General features: G+C 43.9%; 2 protein-coding genes across 2 annotated transcripts; one reads left to right on the top strand and one right to left on the bottom strand.

Annotated features, from left to right (window-relative positions):
- Nucleotides 1–726: 726 nt before the first annotated feature.
- fam161b (FAM161 centrosomal protein B) lies at nt 727–6168 on the bottom strand. Its single transcript, XM_036541504.1, has 8 exons — nt 5887–6168; nt 5117–5628; nt 4547–4884; nt 3892–4013; nt 3597–3764; nt 2890–2989; nt 1135–1292; nt 727–787 (listed from the first exon to the last, which is right to left on the bottom strand). The coding sequence occupies exons 1-8, from the start codon at nt 6165–6167 to the stop codon at nt 736–738; spliced, it is 1731 nt and encodes a 576-aa protein (XP_036397397.1). The 5' UTR covers nt 6168; the 3' UTR covers nt 727–735.
- Nucleotides 6169–7744: 1576 nt separating this feature from the next.
- On the top strand, nt 7745–23451 carry coq6 (coenzyme Q6 monooxygenase). The gene is made up of 12 exons (XM_036542746.1): nt 7745–8297; nt 8871–9005; nt 9845–9903; nt 11776–11902; nt 13348–13478; nt 13824–13931; nt 16698–16760; nt 17188–17295; nt 18311–18513; nt 19458–19573; nt 20701–20867; nt 22081–23451. The coding sequence occupies exons 1-12, from the start codon at nt 8069–8071 to the stop codon at nt 22108–22110; spliced, it is 1476 nt and encodes a 491-aa protein (XP_036398639.1). The 5' UTR covers nt 7745–8068; the 3' UTR covers nt 22111–23451.
- The last annotated feature ends 1176 nt before the right edge of the window (nt 23452–24627 follow it).

The raw sequence follows: 24627 nt of genomic DNA, 5'->3' as shown, positions 1-24627 counted from the left end.
CCAAATGTGATACGAACAAGTGAATGCTGCATTACTCAATTTACTTATGTGAAACCGTTTGTGATTATACCAGGTGCAGCCTAGCATGTAAGGTAACAAATTGTTACTTAATGCACAACAGTTTATAGAAAAATGACTGAATACTGTCAGGAGTTGCGTGGGGAAGAAACATTGGAAGAAAGGAAAAACCAAGACAAAGCAATCAGCTTTCAGCCATTCCAGCTTGAAAATCTCATCAGTGCAGTGGTGACATTCCATACAGAAAAAGAATCAGTGCCATTCCACACAAAAGCAAGGGTTTTTGAAACCCCCAGGTTTTGTTTCTGAAATGTCAGCTTACCTCCAGCTCTTTGGGGAAAAACTGCATGTGTAGATTTGTGTAACCAGCCTGACAAGTTTTCAGTTTTCATTTATGAATCTAAAGCCATTCAATTTTCCTTTACTGAATTTGTGCAAAACTACAATAATCCCTGACCAAACAAATGCAAACATATAATCTTCTCAGTTATAAAAATATAGTGTATGTAAACCTCCAAACACATGTCAAATATTTGAAATTTGCAGATGTGTACACTGCAGAAATCCACAGTTTCCAGACTTAACCAGATAATTAGAGAATGATAGACATTTAAAGAATACAACAGTTGAAGTATACTGCAGAACACAATGTTCCTTTCTGTGAAATGGGCTGAACAAACATTGAGATCACTACTTTTTTTTTCCCCTCTTTGGTTCTCACATAATGTTTTCTTCCCCGGTGTTTGGTGTTGCTTCTTCTGTTCCCCTCCTAGAGGAAGAATTCTTGGTTGAAATATGACTGTATAGCAATTGCATCCTTGGTTAGCTTGGTTACTTGTATTTTTTGTGCCAATGACTTCATTACCGAGCCGCACAATTTTTTTACACAATATTATAAAAGCCAGACAATCTTGTATAACGCAACACTTCATGATTATACCATATGGCTTCTTGTGTCCCCAGAGCCAGAGACAAATATAAGAGAGACTATGTATAGGGACATTACATGTGAATTTAATTAAATTCATTTAGGAATGAACTCTCTAAGGTTACTTGCAGAGCTGGGCCAGAATTACTGCTACACAAACACATTTTGTTCTCATGGTAAATGCTTACATGTGGTGGGTGTCGTTTTCAGTAGCGTCCTCGTCATCGGATGTGAAGGGAGGCGTCACCCCAGCGCTTTCCCCTTTCTGCCTCACAAAGTGCTCATTCAGCCCCGCTTGCTCCAGCGTGTCTCTGTACCGCCGCTCTGCACCTGACTTGGCATTTTTCTAAATCCCAGTAAGAGAAATACACATGACCCCATGGAGGCCTGTTGCACCCTTGAATGAGCTCATTGAACAGAGCCATTTGAGCAAATGTATGGCTGTATAAACTGAAAACATGTAAACTCTGTACCTTGCTCTGGATAATGGTATATCAAGCAAATACATATAGTACCAAAACCAAAAAAAATAAATTACTTTCTCTTTAAAAAATAAACAAAAGGTCAAGAACGCATGCAGCTTGTAAATGAACATGGATAAGTAATAAAACTGTCTTCTTTATTCTTCAAACAGCAATGATATGCTTTAGGCAAAATTACAGCTATAATAATAATAACTAGGCTATAGCCTGATTTAGCTTTTCAAAAAAAGGGAACATACAGTATATATTGAGTCATTGTCGGTAGCAAAGTATGGCCACCCTATGAGTCGGTACAATAAGTGCTCGTTGCACAACTACTCACTGGGCCGCTAAAGTGAATCGGCATATCCTGCTGGTTTATTATCTGGTCTTCATGTTTCTTGCCAGGAAAAGCAACATGTTCACTTTGTCCGGTTTAAGAGAGGATCTCAACGGAGTGACAATATTGCAAACTCCGCAGGATGGTTAATTCTAAAATGTGATCTTAAAAGTATTTCTTCGCGAGAGTATACTTTTTTTTTTTTTTACTACAAATGCGGCAAATTTCCTCGTCTAAATTCGCCAGCTGCCCCTTGTCGTCTGGCTCAAAGACAAAATGTGCCCAAATTGGCAACATAACATTTGGGTTAGGAATTAGATTCGTGGCCATCGTTGAATCGAATCATGTCAACCGGCTAGCGTCAACTGTATGGGCATTACCACATAAGAGAAGAGTGTTCGATATAAGCACTGGCAATTAAAATCTAACTCCAACGGTTTACGTTATGCTGCTGTCTTTCATGTCCGTGTATTGTGTATGTGTGTATATATTCAATTGAACGTTATCTGTAGATATCACAAATACTCAAGCCTAGAAGTAATTAATAATAATCAGACACACACAAAAGAAATCCCCCATATGTTTGATGGACTGCCCCCTCGCACGCAAAGCTGCAGTAAACAGCAAGTGAAAAGTTTTGTTTCTGCAGAAGCCTTTGAACACGATGGAAGACAGTCAATGATGATAACTAAACAATGATTATTATGTTTATAATTCATATCACACACCATATGCACTCCTGTAACTTTACCCAGCAAAAAAAAAAATTGCGGTGATGACAGTAATGAGCTCAACTCCGCGGTAGGTATCACATGACCGCGGTATTGCGGTAATGAGGTTATCGTCACAGGCCTAATAGTAACCACTTAAGCTTGATTAGACTAATATAACAGTTCTCTTCGTGTTAAGGGATTCAAAATGATCTGGAAGTCAAAGTTGTGGACCTCTGCAATTACTTTTCAGCACAGCTGAGGATGAGCACCATTAGATGTAAGGACTTGTTTTGTGCTCTTACCATGGCTAAGAGACATATTTTTACCTTCTGGTGATACTGTGGCTTTGAATTCTTGGTTAGAACCACCCAGTTCAGTAACTGAGGTATGGGTGCAAACGTCAAAGACCAAGAGCAGCTAATGGCTTACCTGTGTCACCTGCTCGAATAGGTAAGGACGGACCTTTACTCGAGTCTTCATTTCGTGCAGTTCCCTTTTGTATTCTCTCATCCGTTTTTGGTCTGTCTCCCTGCCGGTGAGAGGTCTGGGTCACAGAAATGTAGGTGCAGCCTTCCTGTTTTCTGTAGAGCACTTTTCAACACTTCATGTGTTTGACTTTTGTTTTGTCTTGGTATTCACTTTATTTCCATGGCAACTTTTAAGTGTAACAATGACATGTCAAGCATTCACATGATTAATTCAATTTTTTTCCCTTCTACTTAAGCAGTACAAATAAAGCCTGTATATATGTAACCAGATTGATCTTACAGCCACCTAGTATGAGTCCCATCAAGAGGGAAGTAAAAACTGTGACCTGTGTTAAGTTGCTCTGGATAATAGCATCTGCTAAAGCAAGTAAATGTAATTTAAAGAGAGACTATAATCTCACCAATCTCAAGGCCCCGATCCCAAACAGGTCTCTAGATAAGGGACCTAATAGACCTCTTGTCCAGATTTAGGAGAGGTCACTGTCCCTGACTTGCATGCACTTCAGACCTGTGCTACCATTAGCTGCAGTGTCCCTCTCAGTAACCCACAATCCCCCTGTCACAGACACCAAATACCAATGTGGAGTACAGATACCAAAATCTATACTCCATATTGCGGTCTACCAGCCCAAGAAGCGCTGTGCTTACCGGTGCTGTTTCAACTTCTCATGGTACACCTCCTTTAGACTTTTGTGTGGGTCCACAGCCCTCGCCCGCGAAGTCACCATGCTCTTCATGGCCTGAGATCTCACTTTGTGCTGCTCCATCCAGTGTGCATTTTCACTCTCCTTGCGCATCTTTTCCTCCATGGACCTTCTGGTGAAGAGCAGGGCGAGGGAGAGTATAAGTGGTCCATACCATCACAGGTCACCCTTTGAGGGGGGTCATCATTATTGTAAGCACACAGGCTTCTACAGAACTAATCTCCATGTATTCCCTTTACCTGATAGCAGAGCCACGTTTTCTTGCTGCATCTGTGATGTAGGTTGGCAGTGTGTCTGTTGAAAGAGACGTGATCCCGCTGAAAGAATGGCTTCTCTTCAGATCGGTCTTGCCTCCCGAATCCTAAGAAATTCACACATTTTAAAATTTTTTTCATGTTACGTTAATGACAACGCCTGGAAAACATTCTGTAGCTTTATTTCTTTTCAGGTCTGAATAATCAGCCATGATACAGTATGGAAAACCAGAAATTAATAATATTGTTTTGTCAAAAAATTAGCCTTTCATACTGAAATGAGTGCATGTACTATTGTTTTATTCAAAAGTTTATCTTTCCATACAAAAAAATCAGAAGACACTTTGTCAATCCACACATAATGCTCTCAGTGTCAGTGTGATTACTTTTACACTACATTACATTACAGTCATCCAGAGCAACTTTTATTCATTCATATAGGTGGATATTTACTGAGGCAATACTGAGGCTACACAGATTTTCTTGTTCCCTCTTAATGCATCACTTAAATAAAAATTGGACACAAACAGCCTCGATTCAAAAGCAACTTATTTGACCCATGCCATCTGAGGAGGATGGTTGCCTACATTTCTCAATCTTTTTTGCAAAAACTCAGATGATGGAAAGGAAGGACCCTCACCTGTGACGGTTCAGGGGTCTTTTGCCTCCGCCTCGGAGGCAAGGCCGAGGTTCGCAACTGAAAGGGCTGGCACCTGGTGACGTCCTTCTGCTCTGTTCTCTTCAAGGCCTCCTTCTGCAGGGCCTTGTGTAGCTTGTCAAATTCGGGCACCTGGGGGTTGGTACGGGGCTGGAAGGAGGGCTTCTCATCCAGAAAGCCTAGGACCTCCTTCCTTGTGCGGTGAGAGCTGCGCTTCTCCTCATCACCCCTGCTGACCTGTGTCTTGATAGGTGCCATGGAACTTCTCAGCATGTCCTGTGCTCTAATCTGTATACGGATCTTCCTGTGCAGCTCCTTTTCTGGGGGAAGACAATTTAATATGTAAACATAATCAGGTGGCCTTTATATATCTAGTTCATATATTTACTCTTATGTATTTATAGTACATATGGCTCAGGTGCATGACCAAACAAAACATCTGCAGCCCACCAAAAAGACCAGCTACACTGAGGCCTTTTGTTTGAATAAGCAATCTTTACTGGTAATAACACCAATGTATGGGGATCTACACACTTGGCGTTACAATCTCACCTTTCAGATGCTCACTCACTCCTGGGTCCAACACTGCTTTGGGGATCGGAATCCTAACTTCAATGGATTTGGTCGTTTGGGGCAGAAGGGCTGGGCTGCACAGTTGTTGCTTCATCTCTGTTTTCTTCTTCTCCTCTCTCTCCACAAAGCTAAAGGGCTTCTGTATGGACAGCAGGAATTCCTGCCTTTGCTCAATACCTGCCTTTCTCACCTGCTCTCGCACCTCTGTGATGTCATGGTAGAGCGGCAGGAAAACATGTCCCGGCACAGGTGCTGCACGGAACTGCTTTTGGCACTCTGCCTCCTCGGCCTCCATTTTGCCTCCCAGGAGCCTCTCTGTGTCCAAGGGCACTTTGTTTTGCAGCAGCTGGGATTTCCTTTGACCTTCCCTGAGGGTTATGTTGAAGGGCTTAGGAACCGTTGTACATGAGGCCCTGGCTTCAGCAGTGGTGGCAGGCCTCTGGGTTATTCTAAGCTTTGGGGAGGCGTTGGAACCAACCGACTTCACTGAACTGATGTCAGACAATGAGTGAGACCTCCTTAGACCTTCATACCTGTATAGAAGTCGTTAAAGATCAGAAATAAACCAAAACATGATTCTCTATAGCTGGGCATCTGCATCCTTTTGAATAATACTGAATATTGGTTTAATTAGAGGGATGACCAAGCTGAATATATTTCTCTGCGGCATGCAATTACTACCCTTACAGCCTAAAAACAGAAAATAATAATAAATAAATCACACACAATAAATAAATGATAAAAAACACCTTGGGGCCTCAGAGCCAGGTCTCATATTGATGTTCTGGTTGTCACTCAAGCTGAAGAAGTCCTCCAGGTGGCCAGTGGCCCCAGCCTTCCTCTCATTGCCTGCAGAGAGCAGTGAGTTGTGCAGTAACCTCTTCTCTAAACCCTGCTGGTGCACCTGACATGTCTTCTGCAGCTGCTGCCTGTGGGCTTTCTTCAGGGCCTGTAGCCTTTGCTGAAGCAGCTGCTCAGTCTCTGCAGGGCTTCCTCCATCCTGCTGCAGGAAGGCCAGCATATCACCCATGGTCCTCTCCTCCAGCTTATTACCAGCACCTTCCCCTTCTGAGTCAGAGGAGTCTTTGGGGGGAAATCCCTGCAGATGATGCAAACAATGCTGCAGGATTCTTGTGTGCAAATATGTGAGTTTGTATAACAACGCTGCTACACACTGCTTGTACAAAAATCACATATTACGACAGTAAGATATCCATCCTTTTCACATAAACTTCTTCCATACCTTGAACAGCTATGGAGACTTCTTGTCTACATGTGTCCATGTTGTCACCTCATATAAACAGGCATAATTAAACATGTGGTTTAATTAAAAGCATTAATTTTTTCAAAATGTAGGAGGTATAATTTTAAAGGTGTCTAGTGAGATAAATGTGTGTTTTCTTAAAGCCGAACTGTAGTTCTCGTTGCATATTCATAGAACGGCTGTTGCATGGTTACTATGGCAACCAAATCAAACCAAGCCTTTTTGCTGCCACAATGTTTTACCAAATACCGCGATATAAACAGAGACAATGATGTACTGAATAAATCAACTAGGATATCGTAGCATTAACAGGACCCCGGAATTGTATTTTGACATCCGTAGCACTAAACTTTTTCTGTTGTAGTTGCAAATCAAGCTTACGTTAGCAAGCTAACTAACCTTGTTCGTATAGCAGGGGATTTTGGCAGCAGAGTTATCTTCGGTCTTTGCATTCTCCTGTTCCTCTTCAGACAGTCGTCTATCTGGCTTATTGCAATGTGACATGGTGTCAGACACCGGCATTGTTTAGCCTAAATTAAACTACAATGGTAGTTTTTAACCCTGAGTATCATAGCCATGTAAACTGTTGATACAGGGACGAGGGTTGGTACACTCCACCCACCGCAGCCTTCGACTTGGTTTCATCCAAAGTAGCATGCTTGCAGGTTGCTGTCAATGCAAGAGTCAGTTTTAATAGTGGTGATATTGGTTATTCGGATAATGTACACTTTTGCAAATAGAGGGATCTATTAAGTGTCACACAGCTAGAGTAAGTACGATATCTGCTGTTTGGCAGATAGCGACATCGTTGCTGGTTGCTAGTTGCTAGTACCTTAGATAGACTAGCCAGCCTTGCTAAAATATTTTATTACCTGACTAGGATTTGCGTTGCGATTTTACTGTCATCCATCTACATTGGCCAGCAAGCTGTCATTTTGTCATCGTCATCATCATCATCATCATCTCATGTCACTCATTGCTAGACTTCTTTTCCAGCTGTGTGTTGTTCAGCTGCAAAACAGGGTTTTCTCTAGCTGTGGTCGTTTTATTGCAGCAACATGTTCGTTCACACTATCTATGTTCGGCCATGCTAAAGGTATGAACATGCCACATAAAAGATACTGGACTCTCTACACCACACGCTGAAAATTCCATTTCTTAGTTTAAGCAAAAAAGACCGTCACCGGAACTCAATAGTTCAAGTACCAGGAAAAGCCCGGAACTCTCCACAGTAATAAACCGTCTTTGGTTGTGTGGCATGGACGTTAACTGTAGTTGCGATACTGCAAACGAAGTTTTCTTTGAGACTGGCCGCAGCTTAAAGGGTCGGCCAACAGCAAGTTATCATGAAAAGCGTTTCTGTAAGACTATCTGATCGCAATACATTATTTTATCAGGCGCGGACAGATAGCTAGATTAATCAACCAAACGTCAAATTACCAAACCTCACAGACGCTCTCTTTTATTGGATAGTTGTGACACCGGAAGTAATTTTCTGTGCTATTTGATTACGTTATCAGAACAATATGGCCGGACGATCTATAATGCGCCACTGACAGGAGTAACACTGGGACAAGGGTGACACTTTTCACGCTTTTGGAAACATTTCCAACAGCGCTGTTGGAGTTGTTTTGAAAAGTTAAACAAAAATCCCAGCTCAGAACCGAATGCTCCCTAGGATGCATTTTCTCACGAGAGCTAATTTGGCATTATTTGGAGTTGGGCGACGTTGCATTGCTCTAACCTGTACAAATGGGGCGAGAACCTTAAGCAGGGGATTCAGTGACTCTGGGGCTGCTAAGCACGGAGAGGAATCAAACAAAAAGGAAAATGAACTGTATGATATCATAATTTCTGGCGGAGGAATGGTTGGCACTGCAATGGCTTGTTCAGTAGGTGAGTAGCTAGTGGTTGTGAGATTCTGAACGGATGAACTTTCTGGATGTTTCTGCCTTTACTTTAGGCTAGTTGGCTGGCTAGCAACAGTCCTTAACCCTGCGGTTAGGTTTGTTTTTCTCACGGAGATTTACAGTAATACACCCCTGTCAGACTCCTAACGCGAAAGCATTAAATTAAGTTCCCCCCACATTTTTTCTCCCTCCTCTCCGCCCCACATAAAGGAATAACTATCATTTTGTCCCATGCAAATTTTCAGCTAACTACATGCTCGCAACTAAAGGATGCAATTGCGGTTTTGGTGTAAATTTTGCTATTATACAGCCTAAGTAGCTAGAGATAATTAGATGCCATTAACAGACGCCTTTTAGTAGAAATAACTGGAATAAATAGCCTTCATGACACCGTTTATGTTCAGATGCACATTTTCTTCAGTGTTCCACAACCCACAGCTTGCTGAGTAAATTTGGGGGAATATAAAATCCGTCAATTGAGGGGAAAAAACAGCAGTGACATCATTGAAGCACTGAGAATATCGGACATCCTGAGCGACTTTTTGTGTTGCGTTGGCAGGAATGGATCCGAATTTGGAGGGGAAAAAGATTCTTCTCCTTGAAGCAGGCAACAAGAAAACGATGGAGAAGGTTCCCGAGGCCTATGGCACCAGAGTCAGTTCCATCAACCCAGGCTCTGCAACTCTTCTCAGTGGTACAATTCGCACAGGCAGTTTTATGTTAAATTGAGTGTATGGACACTTTAGGATCTCTGATCTCTGAGCTGGTGAATTCCTTACCTCAGTCCACCCACAAATCTTAACAGAATTAGGTAAATAAAAATTTATTTAGTTATTTAACTGGACCACTATCAGATTTCCTTGAACTTCAGAGGCTGAACATAGCCTCTTAGGATCTGGGTAGCACTATGGTGAACCCACAAATATCCCAAATCCAATGCATGTGGTAGTTTGTTTTCATGTTACTATTTATGCTGTAAAATGGACGAAAGGTGCTTGTTGCAACATATTTATAGTTATAATTGCTTATATTTATAATTAGTATGTTGGTTAATTCTCTGATTTAATTGCATCCTTTAATAAATGGACACTCCTTTGGAAAGAACGTCTTGTCCAACAGCAGCGTAGAGCTTTGGGTAACTTTTTGGATGAGACTAGCTTCCTGTGGGATTAATTTTATTTTTAGTGCAGCCGTGTATGAATAATTCTCGGGAAGTAGGTCAAGGATTAGTGCGCTATTACTCGCACGTGCTTGGGTTGGCGGTTACTGTACCTCCATCCTAATCGAGCAGGGACTCTCTGGTTTCTCTTTGCTCTGTTAATACAGATTACTGTGGTCTCTGTTTGGCCTTCAGCCCCACACAGTCATGTAACACATTAAATAACCAAGGTTAATCCCAGTGAGCCCATAATTGGTGTGTGTTATTGACTGTGAACTTCAGCGATACACAGTGATTCATTCTGCAGCCATGCAGTCCTCAGAAGTGTTACAGAAATTGCTGCTGATATTTCTGAACTTTCCCTTTATTTATAGGTATCGGAGCATGGGATCACATTGTTAACATGAGGTGCAAGCCCTATCAGAGGATGCAGGTTAGTTCTCAGTATCAGTATACAGTATCGTGTCTAAGGCAAGGCTTACAATTTTTCAGTTGTGTCCTTTGATGTTGTTGCGTGTGACGTTTCTGCATACAGAGCAGCTACAGCTTTAATTGTGTTTTTCCTGTCATTCTGAAGGGTTTCACCGTATGTTGCACACACCCCTCTGCCTAGAGCAAAATAAACACCTGCATGATTGGCTCGCCCATAATTATGAGCCATGCACCATTCATCAAGTTGTAGGTCAGCTGGGAAATGTGTAATTTATGGAAAACATGGCTTGTTTGTCAGCTCGATTCAAGGAAAGCAAGCGACATCTTGGCGTGGAATTCAACGTTATCGTGTTTCCTTCCTTGAATCCCCACTGTGGTGCACAGTGTAATTTCCCAGGGGTACGTAATTGTTCACAATGAAAGGCAAATGCATTGGTGGTGAGGCTGCATATTCCAAGCATTCTGCGGTGCGAATTATAAAACATCAGAAGCTGGACAAATACCGTAGTGTCACTGCGCTGGGAGAAAAGGAGGTAAATTTAACACGATAACCATAGCTCCCTGGCTTTGTGGATGGTTTGGCTTTCCTTTGGCCACAGGACAAAGTGTTTATTTATTAGGAGCATATTTAATAGGGAGAATAAATCAATACAGTGTCTTAAAACAGGAGCGCAGCTTCCCGGTCTTCTAATTATAAAGATTCATGTGAAAAAACAGGGGGAGAAGATTAAAGTGGAGGGGAGTGCGGATGTCAGCAGTAAAGTGACCCTGGTTTACAGCTGAGGCCAGAATGTGGTCCCTCCTGTAAGATGTGGCCTTTTTGTACCAAATAAGAAACCATGTGGTTTCTGTTGCGGCCAGGGATGTCATCTTAAAACGCTGTATCGTGATATACCTCTCCCATAATATCTCAGCTGCGTTTTTTCCTCTTTTTTTTTCTTTACTCACGGTGGTTTCTTTAATGACAGCATTCTGTGGCACTGTGGCCCTTAAAACTCCCAGAAGATTGGCAGGGCAACATATAGTTACAGTCCCGGGAGGGCATTGCCGACAGGGCTTCCCTTCTGTGTCCAATAAAACAGAAATGAATTGAAGTAGGAGGGGAGAGCGGTAAGGCCGCGTGCCCTCAACACAGGGCATTTCAGCGTGGAAAGATACGCCGCGAGCTGTCAGTCAAACTGATCCGTCACATTCTTGCGGTGCAAGAGGCTGTGGTAAACACGAAGCGAAGTCACCCTTTGCAGGGCTGTGTGCTTTAAATTGGCACCAACAAGCACACCTAGCAACATGTTGCTTATCAACAGAGGTGTCTTTATTTTTTCCCTCACTGACAAAATCAAGAAAAGAAATTTTGGGTTTGATTAAGTTGAAGTTCTAACCAAACCGCTAATCATAGCTGGTAAAGGCAGTATAATTAGTGGCCACAGTTTGGGGTTAAACCAACTGCATAGTGCCAAAAAAAAAAACAATACAATTAGCAGTAAGGGCGATGGTGATGCACATCAAAGCTTTTACTGAATTCCTGTCTTTGTTGTCCAAAAATATTGTCATGTTGGTCCAAAAGGAGGAACAACCTGCAGACATTTTGAGTTTGATCTAAGTATTTCTTAGGGTCAGGGTAGTCATTCACTGCATATGCATCATCTCATGCTGTTGCAAGCATAAAATCTGTGAATGCAAGTAGAGGTCTGAAAGTGTTTGTGGCCCACATAGATCACATCACAGACAATTCATTCAGAAACCAAGCTCTGGGTATGGCCGAACCACTTTGATGTGTTGAGCTCAGTGCTTTTTGGGGCACTGCAAGTGGAAGGGGGGTTGCTTTTTTAGGACAGCACTGCTGACCACAGGGGAAATCACCTCTCTCGTTTAGGTGTGGGATGCCTGCTCAGACGCTCTGATTACGTTCGATAAGGAGAACCTGGAGGATGAGATGGCTTACATTGTGGAGAACGACGTCATCGTGGCCGCCCTGACGAAGCAGCTCGAATCTCTCACCGGTAGGCGGGGATGTATTAACCCTCCTGTCTCCTTTTCAGCCAGTGATTTGTGTCACTTGACATTACCTGAAAGTCCTCCTGCTGTTGTTATTTTCCTTTCAGTTTTTGGTTTTTGACGTTGTGCCAGTGGTGCTCTCGGCTAGCGCTCTCGGCACTGGCCTGACCTGAGGCGTCGCCGCATTCATCCCCGCCCGTCCCCGTATTGTTTATTTGTACTTTTCCCAGTGTCTGTTTACAAGGCCCAGTTCAGCTCTTGGATGCTGCCATGTTTTCCCTGCTATTTCAATCAAGTTGCAAATTTCCGATGGTGCAGGCCGGAGAGAAAGAGTCAGGAAAGGTTAGCCACGTGAGGACACGTGCGGTGGTACAGTGACCCGTTTGATGCTGCCATGTGCTCCTGGGTCTCTCGGAGCCCTCTGAGGACTTGCGAGTGCTGACAACGCATTGTCGCGGAGCCGAAGCCAACCATTGCAAGGGTTCACAATGAAAAGTCAGCAATGCCATGTGCTGGGGACCGTAAAAGCTCCTCAGAAAAAAACACTGGCATTATACTGTTTACAGCTGCATGGTCGTTGCACGTGTCACCACTCGTGCGCATCACGTTTTCCGCAGCCTGCCTCGTTGCCTTCCACACAGCAGTGGCTGCACGTCGCTGGAGTGGCAAGAGGCAGCTGGTCTGTAGTAACTCCACGCCCAGAGCCAGCCAGTATTTGCCGCTCGTGTTTGGGAACCGATAGCCATCCCGCTGGCGGGAGCCGATCCAAGCCGGCAGGGCGAGCGCAACTCTGTATCCTTTCATGTTGGACGATCCGGCCACTGAGATTCCGAGAAGGCGGGAGATCTGCACAGATTTGCTCCGCTGGCCAAGAGCAGGAGCGTGGCTCGGCCCTCTGGTAGATAAACATGATTAGTCAGTGCCAGTGCGGCTAGCCAGGCCCATTAAGGAGATTGTCGAAGCGATCCTCAGTGGCTGGTCCTGGCAGCGAGGAAAACCAGTGCTGTTTTTACGAGGTGCTGCTCAAATCTCACCATAGTCACAGCCAAAGCCGTTTCTGTTTTCTTTTTTCGGGGGGTGACTGGAAAGCCTTGATGAGCATGCCCAGCTGAGTTAAAAGGGAAGATGGTTTGTTGGGGGGGGGGGGGGGGGCATTAGAGTTACATTACATTATTGCCATTTAGCAGACAGTCTTATCTAGAGGTACTTGCATAGGTTACAATTTTATGCATTTATACAGCTGGATATTCACTGAGGCTGTTCTGGGTTAAGTACATTGCCCAAGAGGGTGACAGCAGTGTCCCTGCAGGAAATCAAACCAGCCATATTTCGGTTACAAGATGCTCCTTACCACTATGCCACAGTGTCGCTGTGTGGTGTTCAGGCCTGTGATAAAGCCATAGAAGCGGAAAAGGTGCGTGAGCCTCTGTCTCTGTCTCCCCCCTCTCAGATCACGTGGAGGTCAAGTACAGGACGAAGGTGGTGAAGTATACCTGGCCCAAGTCCTATCAGGTGGCGGACTCCATCCCCTGGGTGCAGGTGAAGCTGGCGGACGGGCAGACGCTGCAGACCAGGCTGCTGGTTAGTGGGATGTTCGCGCTGGATTTCTGTGGCTGGGAAAGAGAATGTGTCCTTGGCCATTTTTTTGTGTGCCCCCTCCCTCCAGACAGTTCCCTGGTGCATTGCTGTCCTCAGCTATTGTCTGTATTACATAAGCATTCTGCAGCTGGGTTCCAGCCAGGGGGCTGAGCTCCTGGAGGCCGGGACAACTTCCTGAAAAGTGGTGGCTCTTTACCCCCTGCATTTAGTCCATTGTCTGTGCCGAAAGGTTTTGTTTGTTTGTTTGTTTGTTTACTTGTTTGCTTGTTTTTTTTAAATTGCTTTGTTTTTGAATTCGGTGACACCGTGGCCTCCCCTGTTTCACAGATCGGGGCCGATGGGCCAAACTCGATGGTGAGACAGGAGGCGGGAATACCCACAGTGAAGTGGAACTACGACCAGTCTGCCGTGGTGGCAGTGCTGCACCTCTCTGAAGTAAGGCGCCAGTGTCGTTCACCTGTTGTCAGCGCATGCGTGGAATGTCCAAAACTTACACGCACCCATTATCTGTACTCAAAAGCCTACACTCAAAATCCGCACTCAGCCAGCTATGCGGGGAGGATACTTCTAATGTGAAAGTGAGATGATGAGGTTTTGAGTACATATGAGGTGGGCGTTTGCCAGCTTGTGAGGTGGCAGGGGGCAGGTGAACAGGTATAGAGCTGAAATATCAGGGCTTTGTATAGTTAAGTGATCCCCAGGTGTAAGGGGTGGTGTGTCAGACCAGTTGGTGCTCCTGGAATAAGGGTTGGGGTATTAGGCTGGTTGGTGCATTCGGGGCAGGCAGCTTCTGGTGTTCCTCTTATAGGGTCCATTGTTGCTAGACAAGAGAAAATGATGGGTATGAGAGAATGTGTCTGATTAAGTGAAAGATGAGCTGACAGACCTGCTTCCTATAGGGATGGAAATGATGAAATTATGAAAAAAGTGAGATTGTTAGCAAATACTCTAATTTGGTATGGAATTCCAATTAAGGATCAACATGCCAGCTCTACCTTGACATAGTGTGTGTCAGCTCCTGATAGGCATACTTGACATGAATCTCTCCCTGATTTAAGGAAGGACCCAGATGTAAGAAAAGCCAGTAGCATATGTTTTTAGTCCAGATGTAAATACTGAAACAGTCCTGGACATGTTGTGGTAAGACATTACAGAGCTGTGGCTGTTGTTACTGAAGACTTTGCCTCCTGTTTTGGTTTTAGAGGTGTTAGGCAGGGGTAGGTAGCTGCCTAGCTAGGATCATTGTGGTCTAGTTGTCACACAGAGTGGAATGACCTTTTTGGCAAGCTGGTGCAAGCCTGTTCAGTGCTTCGAAAGTTTAGAAGTTGTGTAAATTTTGAAACTGGCATGACCTGTAGTAGGGAGCTAATGAAGTGAGGCCAGTACAGGTGAGAGAGAGGAGAGTGAGTCAGCGTTTTTTTTGTTGTAGAGAGAGAACTTGTGGCAGCACTGTGGAAAAGCTGAAGAGGATACAAACCACAGTTTGGGCTGCCAGACATTAAGGCATCACAGTAGTCCAACCTCCAAGAGATAAAGGCACAAACTATTTTTTGGTGTCTTGGAGGGAGAGGAAACAAAGGGCAGTTAAGTACAGGTTGCTAAGCAGGTGTGTATTTATATGGTTTTGGTTTTCCGCCTATGACATCAGGGTAAGGTAGTTATGGATGGTTAACTCTACAGTGGCATGCAAGTGGTTGGGCTTCAGCAGGGGCAGAGGCATAATGAGGATATTCCTGTTGAAAAAGGCCTGGAAATGTTGAACTGTTACTTCACTAACGATTTAAAATGTGATGTTATTCATTAGCTTTACCAGAGTAGGCATCAGTATTAGAAAGCTCTTCATTTGTTTTAATAACTAAGAACACAAGCAAATTTGGATCATTTTGTGGCTTTTGTAAGATACTTCATCTTGTTTAACCCTCATTCAAAGCCCAGAATGTCTTGCTGCAACTCTCCTCTGTGCAAATTAAATTAAATTATATTTGCAAACCACATAGTTACTCATTCTTAAAAACAACCTCCTTGATCACTTAATGACGTAAATACAACCTCTAAACACTAAGCAAAGCTGCAGATGTAAGCTTACTTCTGGTGTGCGAAACTGGTTTGTGACCTCCAAGGTTTTACCTTCACATTCATTTTATCAGCATGCAAGCCGTTTTGCTAACAGGCAGATGGATCGTGGCCAACTTCATGGTGCATTCTGGGTACTGGGGGCAGACAGGAGCAAAGTGAGATGGAAGATGGAGTTTTGATTAATATTCGAGGAAATACAAGTGTTTCAGTGAATAATAAACGTCTGAAATGTTTTAGCACAGTCACCCGCTCATGCTTTCCATACAGTCTATGCAGACAAAACCATCACAGGGAGCAACCTTTGATTGGTCATGCATAGAGAAGGGAAACACTGTTCTCTGGAAATGGAGCAGGAAACAAATGTCAAAGAAATTTGCGATTTCTGCACTGTGAAACATGCTCGTTCTATTTCAGAGAACGTACAGACTAAACTGTGAGGTAAAGAACGGAATATTAAATTTGAGATGCTTGGAAGTGCCCCTTAAAGGATGCAGTGCAGCACAGTGCCAGAAAGTGAGGTAACCAGAGAGGGGTGCAGCTGTCTGAGCAATTTCATTTTTCTATTCAAAATGTCATAAACTCAGCAGTCATATAAACAATAATGCCTATTTTTTCACTTTTATGTGAATAAAGGCAGAAAGAGAGAAATTGTATGTATATGCAGTTTAAATATGTTTTTTCAGCTGCTACATGGACAGGTTATTAGCCCATCATGTTGATGAAGACTGGCAACTCATGTTTTCATCTAAACTTAACCAAAAATGGCATAACACACATTCAAAATTTACTGTTATTGGTGCTTTTAATGGTGAGTTTCTGCATTGTTTTGCTCATTTAGATGAGGGTTTTTAAGTGCCTTTAATTCCCTCTCACAGAGCTCGCATTGAGGCAGTTTGTAACTCATTATATTTCCCCTAGGGTATTTGTCACAGTTCTTTAAACAGGTGTCTGTAAGAACATTATATGTACAACACTACACCATATGCGTTCTGGGAAGAGACCTCCACTGCCCTCCACACCCTTCTAGTGTAGCACAGGCATTTCTGAGAAGCATTTGTGCTAGTGAGGGTTGGAAATTCACTGTTCTTTCCTCTCTTCCTTCTGGAATGGTCGACATGGTATTAGCCCACAGAAAACAATGTGGCATGGCAGAGATTCCTTCCAACTGGCCCCATTGCGATGCTTCCGGTAAGTTCTCATTCAAGCACCATCTCTCTCCCCGAAATGGCCAACTCATGTAATGTATATATTTTTGTTTTGGAGCCCAGGTTTAGTGTTTCTCCCATACTGCGAACCAGAACACACCATACAAACTTGCATTGCTCTGCTTCTCAGGGTATAGCTTTTTACAGTATAGTAACGGCTAATAAATGTTGACTTGGTGTATTTGTGGTTATTAAAAAACAGTTTCCACGCAACCCAGCCTCATTAAAAGAGCGCAGCAGCGGTCTGGGCCAGCCCTTCTCTTTGATTGTTCCCTCTGTCTGTGAAACGTATGAGACAATGGAAGGAGGCGGCTTTAATTGGATCAAAGCAGAAGGGTCTCCACTGCCACAGGGTTTCATTAAAAGGCTGACGAGCTGTTTTCGTTTCCCCCTCCCCCGGCCTGCTGAAGCTGTCCGACACGGCCAGCTCCCTGGTGTGGTCCACCAGCCACCAGCACGCGGAGGAGCTGCTGCAGTTGGACGAGGAGAGCTTCGTGGACGCCATCAACTCCGCCTTCGTGAGTGTCCGCCTCGGCTTCCCCGTCTGGGTTTAACGAGGTTAACGGGGCGGCCCGGATGCCGCTTCGCCCTCTCCACCTCAGTAAGGTGGATTAGGTCACCGTCTCGAGTGCGGCTTTGAGGTTTCCTTTGTTAGTCCCGGTGCAGATTTTGGTGCAGCCTTGTGCTGGTCCAGGTGCAAGGAAACGTCACAGCCATCCTAGGAAACGAGGTCACCGTAATTGAATAGTCTCCAAATCTAAAATGCATTGTGTGTTTTGTGTGATTTCTTCTTGATAAACATTTTTTTCAACTCTTTAACCTTCTTCAGATACTCAGTTTCGTATTTTATGTCTTGTAGTCGCTTATCTTACGTCAGTAATCCAGGGGAAACAACACTTTTTATATCGGTTATCAAGCATCTGCAAAACAGTTTGAAATGTATGCACAGCTGATTGCAGAAAGAAAACGCCTCAATATTGTCTGTTCATGAAAGAGCACTTATATTTGCTTTAACTACCATTTTGAAAAGACTGTCGTGCCTGCAGCTTCAAAGATGCATATTCCCTGGTAAATGAGATAAGGATGATATGTTAATATAATGAGATGAGAATGATTAGTGTTAGTTTAAAGTTACATTCATTTAAATGTGAACCAGTGAAATATTGATGGGTTTTCTATGTATAGTGTGAGGTTTTGCTATACATTCCACTGACTGGCCTCAGTGAAGTCCTCCCTGTCTTTGCTGAATAAAACCTGCTTTCCCAAGGTTGCTATTTTTACTGGGATTCCGGATGGGGGCAAGGAGCTTGAGTCATTCTTGGTTAGTTTAATACACTTGTGGTTGGCAGCACTGGCCATCGCTCTGAGGAATGTGTTTAAAACCAAACTAATTAAAATGCGAGGACTGCTCTTGTTTTATCATAGGCAAGTTTGGGAGAAAAAAAGACAAGCTTTTGTGTGTCGATGCATTTCGAGCTGCTGCGGTCAGTGGGGCTCCCTGCCAGCTCTGTCACCTCTCTCTCTTTCCCACAGTGGAGCAGTGACAATCACTCAGAGCTGATAGAGACAGCCGGGTCACTGTTCCGTACGGCGTTGTCCTTCCTGATGCCCTCCGGGACGTCCACACGCCAGCTGCCCCCCAGCGTGGCGGGGATCGGGCCGAAGAGCCGAGTCATGTTCCCCCTCGGCATGGGCCACGCCTCGGAGTACATCAGGCACAGGGTAGCCCTGATTGGGTACGTCAGTGCGGGGGCACGGGGGCAGACCCCGGGGGTCTGGTTTGCCTTGGACGCCGCTACCTGTTTAGCACGGCACGACACCCAGCATCACTCCGTTTGCCGTTTTCTTAGCGCCATATCAGCGCGCTTAAGAACAAACATAGACATTCCGCACGGGGGCTCGAACGCCGGCCTGTCAGTCATGGAGGGGGCGGGGGGCGTGTTGTTGGAGGCGCGGCGCTGCAGACGGAGCCGGCCGGGGCTGAAACGCGTCCGGTCGCAGCCCGCGGCGGAACCAGCTCGCTCCCCTCCGAAATAACCGTCTCTGTCAGCCAGCCTAATTGCCGCCTCAGATGAAGGCAAACTCCCACTGGTATGAGCACGCCGGTTTCTGCAGACATAAACCTTGTCTCCTGTGATTACTGGGATGTGCTTGGGAGACTGGCTCCATAGCCCCTGATTGATTTATGCGCTCATCCCTCAGTGAAAGAGGAAGCCAGAGCCCTGTGAGATTCTCCATAGCCACCTTATGGGAGGGTACGCCAAAGTTTGTTTTCGCTGCCTCAATGTACCGGGGTCAGCTCTGGGAGAATGGCAGACCACATGTTCTCCCTGGCAACAGCTACCCAGCAACTCTTTGGGGTCAGATGGGAGCAACAGCTGATTCTAGTCATTCTCCATGTGTGGGTGACACGCCTCTTCAGTGAAGCAGTGGGATGTGTGAATATGAAGACTATTCACAAAGCCTGGGGGCTGTGCATTCATTGAAGGAAGGACCTCGGGGCCACCTGATATGGGATGAAATAAGCTTTTGTGAAAAAAAAGACAGAAAAGACACTGGACCCCAAATGCAGGTTTTTGAGAAGTCTAAATCAGATGGTTCCAGCTCAGGTCCTCCTGGTTTCAGATCCTCTTGCTTTTTTTTTGTTGAGTGGGAACTGATCATGCACTCCATTTCACAGGGATGCCGCCCACCGAGTGCACCCATTGGCTGGCCAGGGAGCGAATCTGGGATTTGGGGATGTGGTCTGCCTCACTCAGGTCCTGAGCCAAGCAGCCTTTAACGGGCAAGACCTTGGTAAGCGCCTGAATATGTGTTTTTGTTTCAGTAGGCCTTCTATAAGGCAAGCTATGGTCCTGTTATAGGCTATATGTATGTGAAAACGGGACAGAAGTTGTTTTCTTCAAATTCATGAACCTAGATGTGTATCTCTTTGTACTCATGAGACATGGTGAAGTTTACGTTAATTGATAGTGTGACCAGTTCCTCCAGGGTCTTTGTCATTTTTCCCTTTACGTTTTCTGTTGCAGATGAAAGTGCTGCTTTGTGAGTCCCACTTGTTGCTGATTGGACTTTTAATCGTTCAGTCAGGATAGGTTTCCATTCTAGAATCTTGATGAGCCTTGAACTGTTCCTGGAAATGTCAATAGTAAATAGTAAATTTCAATAGTAAATTTCTGCAAATTAATATCCATTCAGTGATGCATTAGAAATGCACCAAATGATTCTGGCTCATTTCCTTTCTAAATAAGAACAGAATGGTTATTGGGACTTCTTGTAATGCTGGAAACTTGAGAGACATTCCTGTTTACACATGACAGCAATCCAGAGTGTCCCAGGGCTTCTGTTAGATTTGAGCGAATAAGGTCTTCTGCCCCATGGCAGCAGTGTGACAAGTACGCGCCAAAGTATCTGGAGATTAAAATGGCCATTTGGATGCTAAGAGTGGGCTTCTCCCTTCAGCACTCTGATAATTGTGGCATTTTTTGTCTTTGTCATAATCTATTTAGAATCCATACTTTATTTAAATGCTAATTTATTTTCTGTATCTGTACAAAAACATTCTTTGTTGTCCATTTACCAAGTGTATACCTTATACATATGTGTTTGTTGTATGGAGGTAGAGCTGTTTTGTCTGTCCCTTTTCCAGTGTGGGAGTTAATAAAAAAGGTGGTAAAAGTTATATTAAAAAGTTTAAAGGGCTTAAAACTAAGTCATTAACCTCTTTGGAATCTGATTGTTCCGTCCCCAACTGCTGAGGTGCACCACAGACCAGAATCAGTCAGTCATGAAACTAGCAGATTCTCCACGTGGTATAAACCGGGCCCTGGGCTTGTAAGGGCCTGCCTTGCTTGTGTTCCAGAAGCTTCTTCTGGCAGGCACTGTTTAAGTTTGTCGTTAACGCTGTGCTGCGTGTCCCGCAGGAGCCATGCAGCACCTCCTTGAGTACGAGACGCAGCGCCAGAGGCACAACCTTCCCATGATGGCCGCCATCGACCTTATGAAGCGCCTGTACTCCACCAACGCGGCCCCAGTGGTGCTGCTGAGGACTCTCGGCCTGCAGGCGACCAATGCCGTGCCTCCTGTCAAAGTAGGCCCCGCCCTCCCCCCTGCCCTCCCCCCCCCAGCTGATTACATGCCTCCACACTCCAAAAGCGCCTATAATTTACTGGGCCACGCTCATGGTCGTGAACTACGGTGCTGGCTAAGTTTAGCCCCAAATTTAGTGTTACTGAAATTGTGTGGGTGGGGTGCAGGGCTCGCCCCACGCTGTGTACAGCGGTGTTGGCCTGTGTTTTCACACTCCTGTTATTACAGACCGCTCATGTGAAATGGCTTCATTCCTTACCAAAGCAATGCAGACCAAAGCAAGCGTAACGACTTGTAAATAATCCTTTCTGGAGGCCTAGTCATCCAAGCCATTTGTATGTGCTAGATGTTAGCATTTCACAGTTACTTATGGGACCCGGACCTTGAGGGCCACAGGTCAAGGGGTCCTGAGTGGCTCAGTCAGCAAGGCCTTTGCTTTGAGCATGGGCAGCACCCCACCAGGATCCCACAAGAAATTGCCTTTGCACCGTCAGGGGTAAGAGTAGGCATATCAGCCAGTGTTTCCTCATCTCGCCGTTCCCAGGCACCCTGCCATTCATCAGACGCTTGCAAATTACTTGGCTGACATCAGTGGAGTAGCATCTGTCCTTCAATGAGTGACCTCTCCACTGTGTGAAAGATAGTTGCAGCACTTGCAAGCGTATCAAAGGACTGGGTTTGTCTCATTTCAGTACTCCTGCGCAAGCACAGAAGTTGCTGCGGTCAGATCAGAGTAGTATACAATTGGCGCTTCCAAAAATAGGGTTTCATAAAGGGGGAAAAAAAGCACAAAAAATCAGTTTAGCCTTACTGGAACCAGCGTCCTCTTTCCATGTCCATTGTGGACGTTTTTAAGAAGACTGGAAGGATTGTTGGACAGATTGGTAGCCACTTTTTGGGTGGTCTGATTGTCATGCCCTGCCTGAAGCCAGGGATGGTTCTTCTGCTGTGTTTGACGTTGACGATGAGAGTCGGGCCAGTAATAGTTCCAGGGCTGTGGTTGTGATCCCCTTGTAGCACAGTTATAATGTTTCACTTCAGCCTCCCAGAAGCTGGTTAACAGAACTGCCTCATAACCAGTCCTCCCGCAGGATGCCAGAAAATGTCAACGTAGCGTGAGATATATTGGTCAAATGATTCAGCAGACCATCTAAGATGAACTTCTCCATAATGATGATGATTCTTTTTTTAACAGCTTTTGCTTGGCTTTCCAGGAGCAGATCATGGCGTTTGCAAGCAAGTGAGAGTCTGGCTGTGGAGTGACGCATGTGGGAGAACTGGGAGGAGCCGCTACCATATTGGTGTGATGTAAAAGTGTAAATGAATAAAGTTATATTTTAATCTCTGTTTGCTCCATTTCAGACATTGTCTGGTTTCCTTGTGGTGTCCATGCGCTCACTGTCTAGGAACACCTTCTTTAGACTTTGCAACGAACATATGATTCCTAAGTTATAACCCTCGTTTTGAAAAGTTTTTTTTTTTCCTGAAAAGCCCATTTGTACAAAGGTACTCATCCCATACTATGGGATGCTGTAAGGAGAAAGTGCAAATTGTCATCCATTCTTTTTTAGCTTCTGCTCCATTGATCCATCTGGCTGTCTTTCCTTTTAATCTAATTTGATCCCAATTGTAACTGCATTCAGTGGGGTATGTTGTAATAATATGATTATTTAAATAATTAAATATTGTTAAATGATTGGTTTAAAGCCAAATAATTGGCTTTAGCTTTGGGCATCTGTGTTACGCAAGCCTTTTCTCCCACCAGGATGCACAACTTCTGTGTTGCACTTAAAGGTTCTACCTTCTATGTGTAGCATTTTTATAAAATGTAAATTCATTACAGAAAGCAGGAATGCAGCACAGCCATGCAGAGATGCAGTGGGTGTGAGGACTTATAATGCCTGAAGTTCAGAGGCTTGTATGCTTCTATTTATTTATTTATTTTTAATTTCCACCTTTTTGACATTTGTTCATGGATCGGCCAAGACGTTGAATGTGTTTCATGTGACGAGTTGTATTTTTCTAAACTAAACAAGTTGAATGTGTAAACTTTCAGAAACCTCCTGCCTCTAAAATACACATTTTGTGAAACTGCAGTTATCAAACTGCTGATTGGAAGTTTCCCCATGCATGGAGCATATTGCCCCACCCAGCCAGTTCTACATGAAATACGGTAGTTCTCATGTGCACTTCTTAAGTGTAATAAAACACTTAAAAACAGCGCATGAGCATGTACAACATCAAAACAGCCAAGGTTCACTCATACTTGAGTAACTTTTTTCCCTTGTTGGTGTAGTTGTTAATGTTGGGCTGAAACTGTTTGGCCAGACATTTTATTTTATATATGATACAAAGTATGAGTGTTCGCCAAATGTGATCACACATAAGCTTAAGCCAAAATGTATCCTGTGGGACTGATTTCCCATCTGGTACAGTTTTTTGCTTTGTTGTGAATTTGCTGAACTTCTTACTGCCCAGTTAGAGGTAAGGTGAGGAGAGACCTGAGAATTTATCAGACTGTTAAAATGGTGAAAGTTGTTGTGACAGTTTTTTTCCTTGAGCAAATAAAAAACACAAATGTTTGTTTTGGGGCATATGTTTGGATTTCATTTTGACATGAAATGACTGTACCAGGAATTTACTTCAGAAGGCATCCCCTAAACAGACACAAGACCACTCTCACATGGAAGACATCTTCTAAAGCTACCCAGAGTCCTCTTAGAGAGTATTCCTCTTCAGTGGTGATTTCTCATCTGTAAAGTGTCAGATCTGTTGCTGAATTAGCAACCTGCTGAACTGTACTTTTTTTTTCCTCGAGTCACATAAAAACGCAAGTGGTTTTATCAGTAGAACAACTGCAACTCACTGGGAGAATAGATCCCCCCCAAAAGCACTGTAGATGTGAAGTTTATGAGAATGCCAGCTCTGTTTTTTGTAAGATGAAGTAATTGATTAGTCTGATAACAGCAAAGATGCAGTATGTTATACTGGTGCATGATTCATCCTGGTTGTTCTGACTAGGCATGTAAATCAGCTGTGGTGTTATGAAACCAAACCTTAAAGATAGCTCAGATGTGTCCCACTCCCATAATGAATAAAGTTCCAAGCTGCCAGTCAGTATTAAGACATCATCGTAATCAGTCCTGTAATGAACAAGCAAACTTTTCTGATGCTCCTTTACACAAACTTCCTTTCCCCTACCTGTGCTGACCTCACATTATTCATGTGAGCATATGCACATATCCAAGGTGAACTTCACACTACGTTTTGCTTGGCATCCATTTACTCAGCTCAATACAGAGTGAAGCAGTTTTAAGAATGGCAGTGCCCTTCCTTTGCATTGAATTTAATCAAACTTGCAACCTGCTGGTTACACGCTCACTATGTTAGCTCACTGTTCACATAAGTCACTGGAACAAGTAAGTGTTAGATCCTTCTCAGATTGTCAGTTTCTAACACCTCAGTAAAGAAGATTGTGTGTGCATGGTGTTTACAACATCCTTACAATTAAACAAAGCAAAATGGAAAAAAGTGTACAAATCTTGTGTTTTAATAAAACAGAAAATACATGTATAAATGACATTTTATACATTTAAAAAATAACAGAGGCAGGTGGTCTATTTGTTCCTGATTTTTGTATATATATATAATATACTCTTTTCATCATCAACAGTATTAACAATTACTGACCTGAAAATATTTAAGGCTGACAATTACTGAAATGGACATCACATGGAAAAAAAAAAAACAAAACAACAAAT

The sequence above is a fragment of the Megalops cyprinoides genome, chromosome 12, assembly GCF_013368585.1.
Source record: "Megalops cyprinoides isolate fMegCyp1 chromosome 12, fMegCyp1.pri, whole genome shotgun sequence".
NCBI classification, from domain to species: domain Eukaryota; kingdom Metazoa; phylum Chordata; class Actinopteri; order Elopiformes; family Megalopidae; genus Megalops; species Megalops cyprinoides.
The sequence above is the reverse complement of the archived record's forward strand: the minus strand, read 5'-3'. Positions and strand labels throughout refer to the sequence as shown.

Coding starts and splice junctions, on each gene's coding strand:
- fam161b (XM_036541504.1), bottom strand. CDS start 6,167: ATGGGTGATATGCTGGCCTTCCTGCAGCAGGATGGAGGAAGCCCTGCA. Junction 3,765..3,891: donor AAACGTGGCTCTGCTATCAG/GTAAAGGGAATA, acceptor GCTCTTCACCAG/AAGGTCCATGGAGGAAAAGA. Junction 788..1,134: donor GAAAACGACACCCACCACAT/GTAAGCATTTAC, acceptor TTCTTCCTCTAG/GAGGGGAACAGAAGAAGCAA.
- coq6 (XM_036542746.1), top strand. CDS start 8,069: ATGCTCCCTAGGATGCATTTTCTCACGAGAGCTAATTTGGCATTATTT. Junction 8,298..8,870: donor TGCAATGGCTTGTTCAGTAG/GTGAGTAGCTAG, acceptor TTGCGTTGGCAG/GAATGGATCCGAATTTGGAG. Junction 17,296..18,310: donor ACGCCATCAACTCCGCCTTC/GTGAGTGTCCGC, acceptor TCTTTCCCACAG/TGGAGCAGTGACAATCACTC.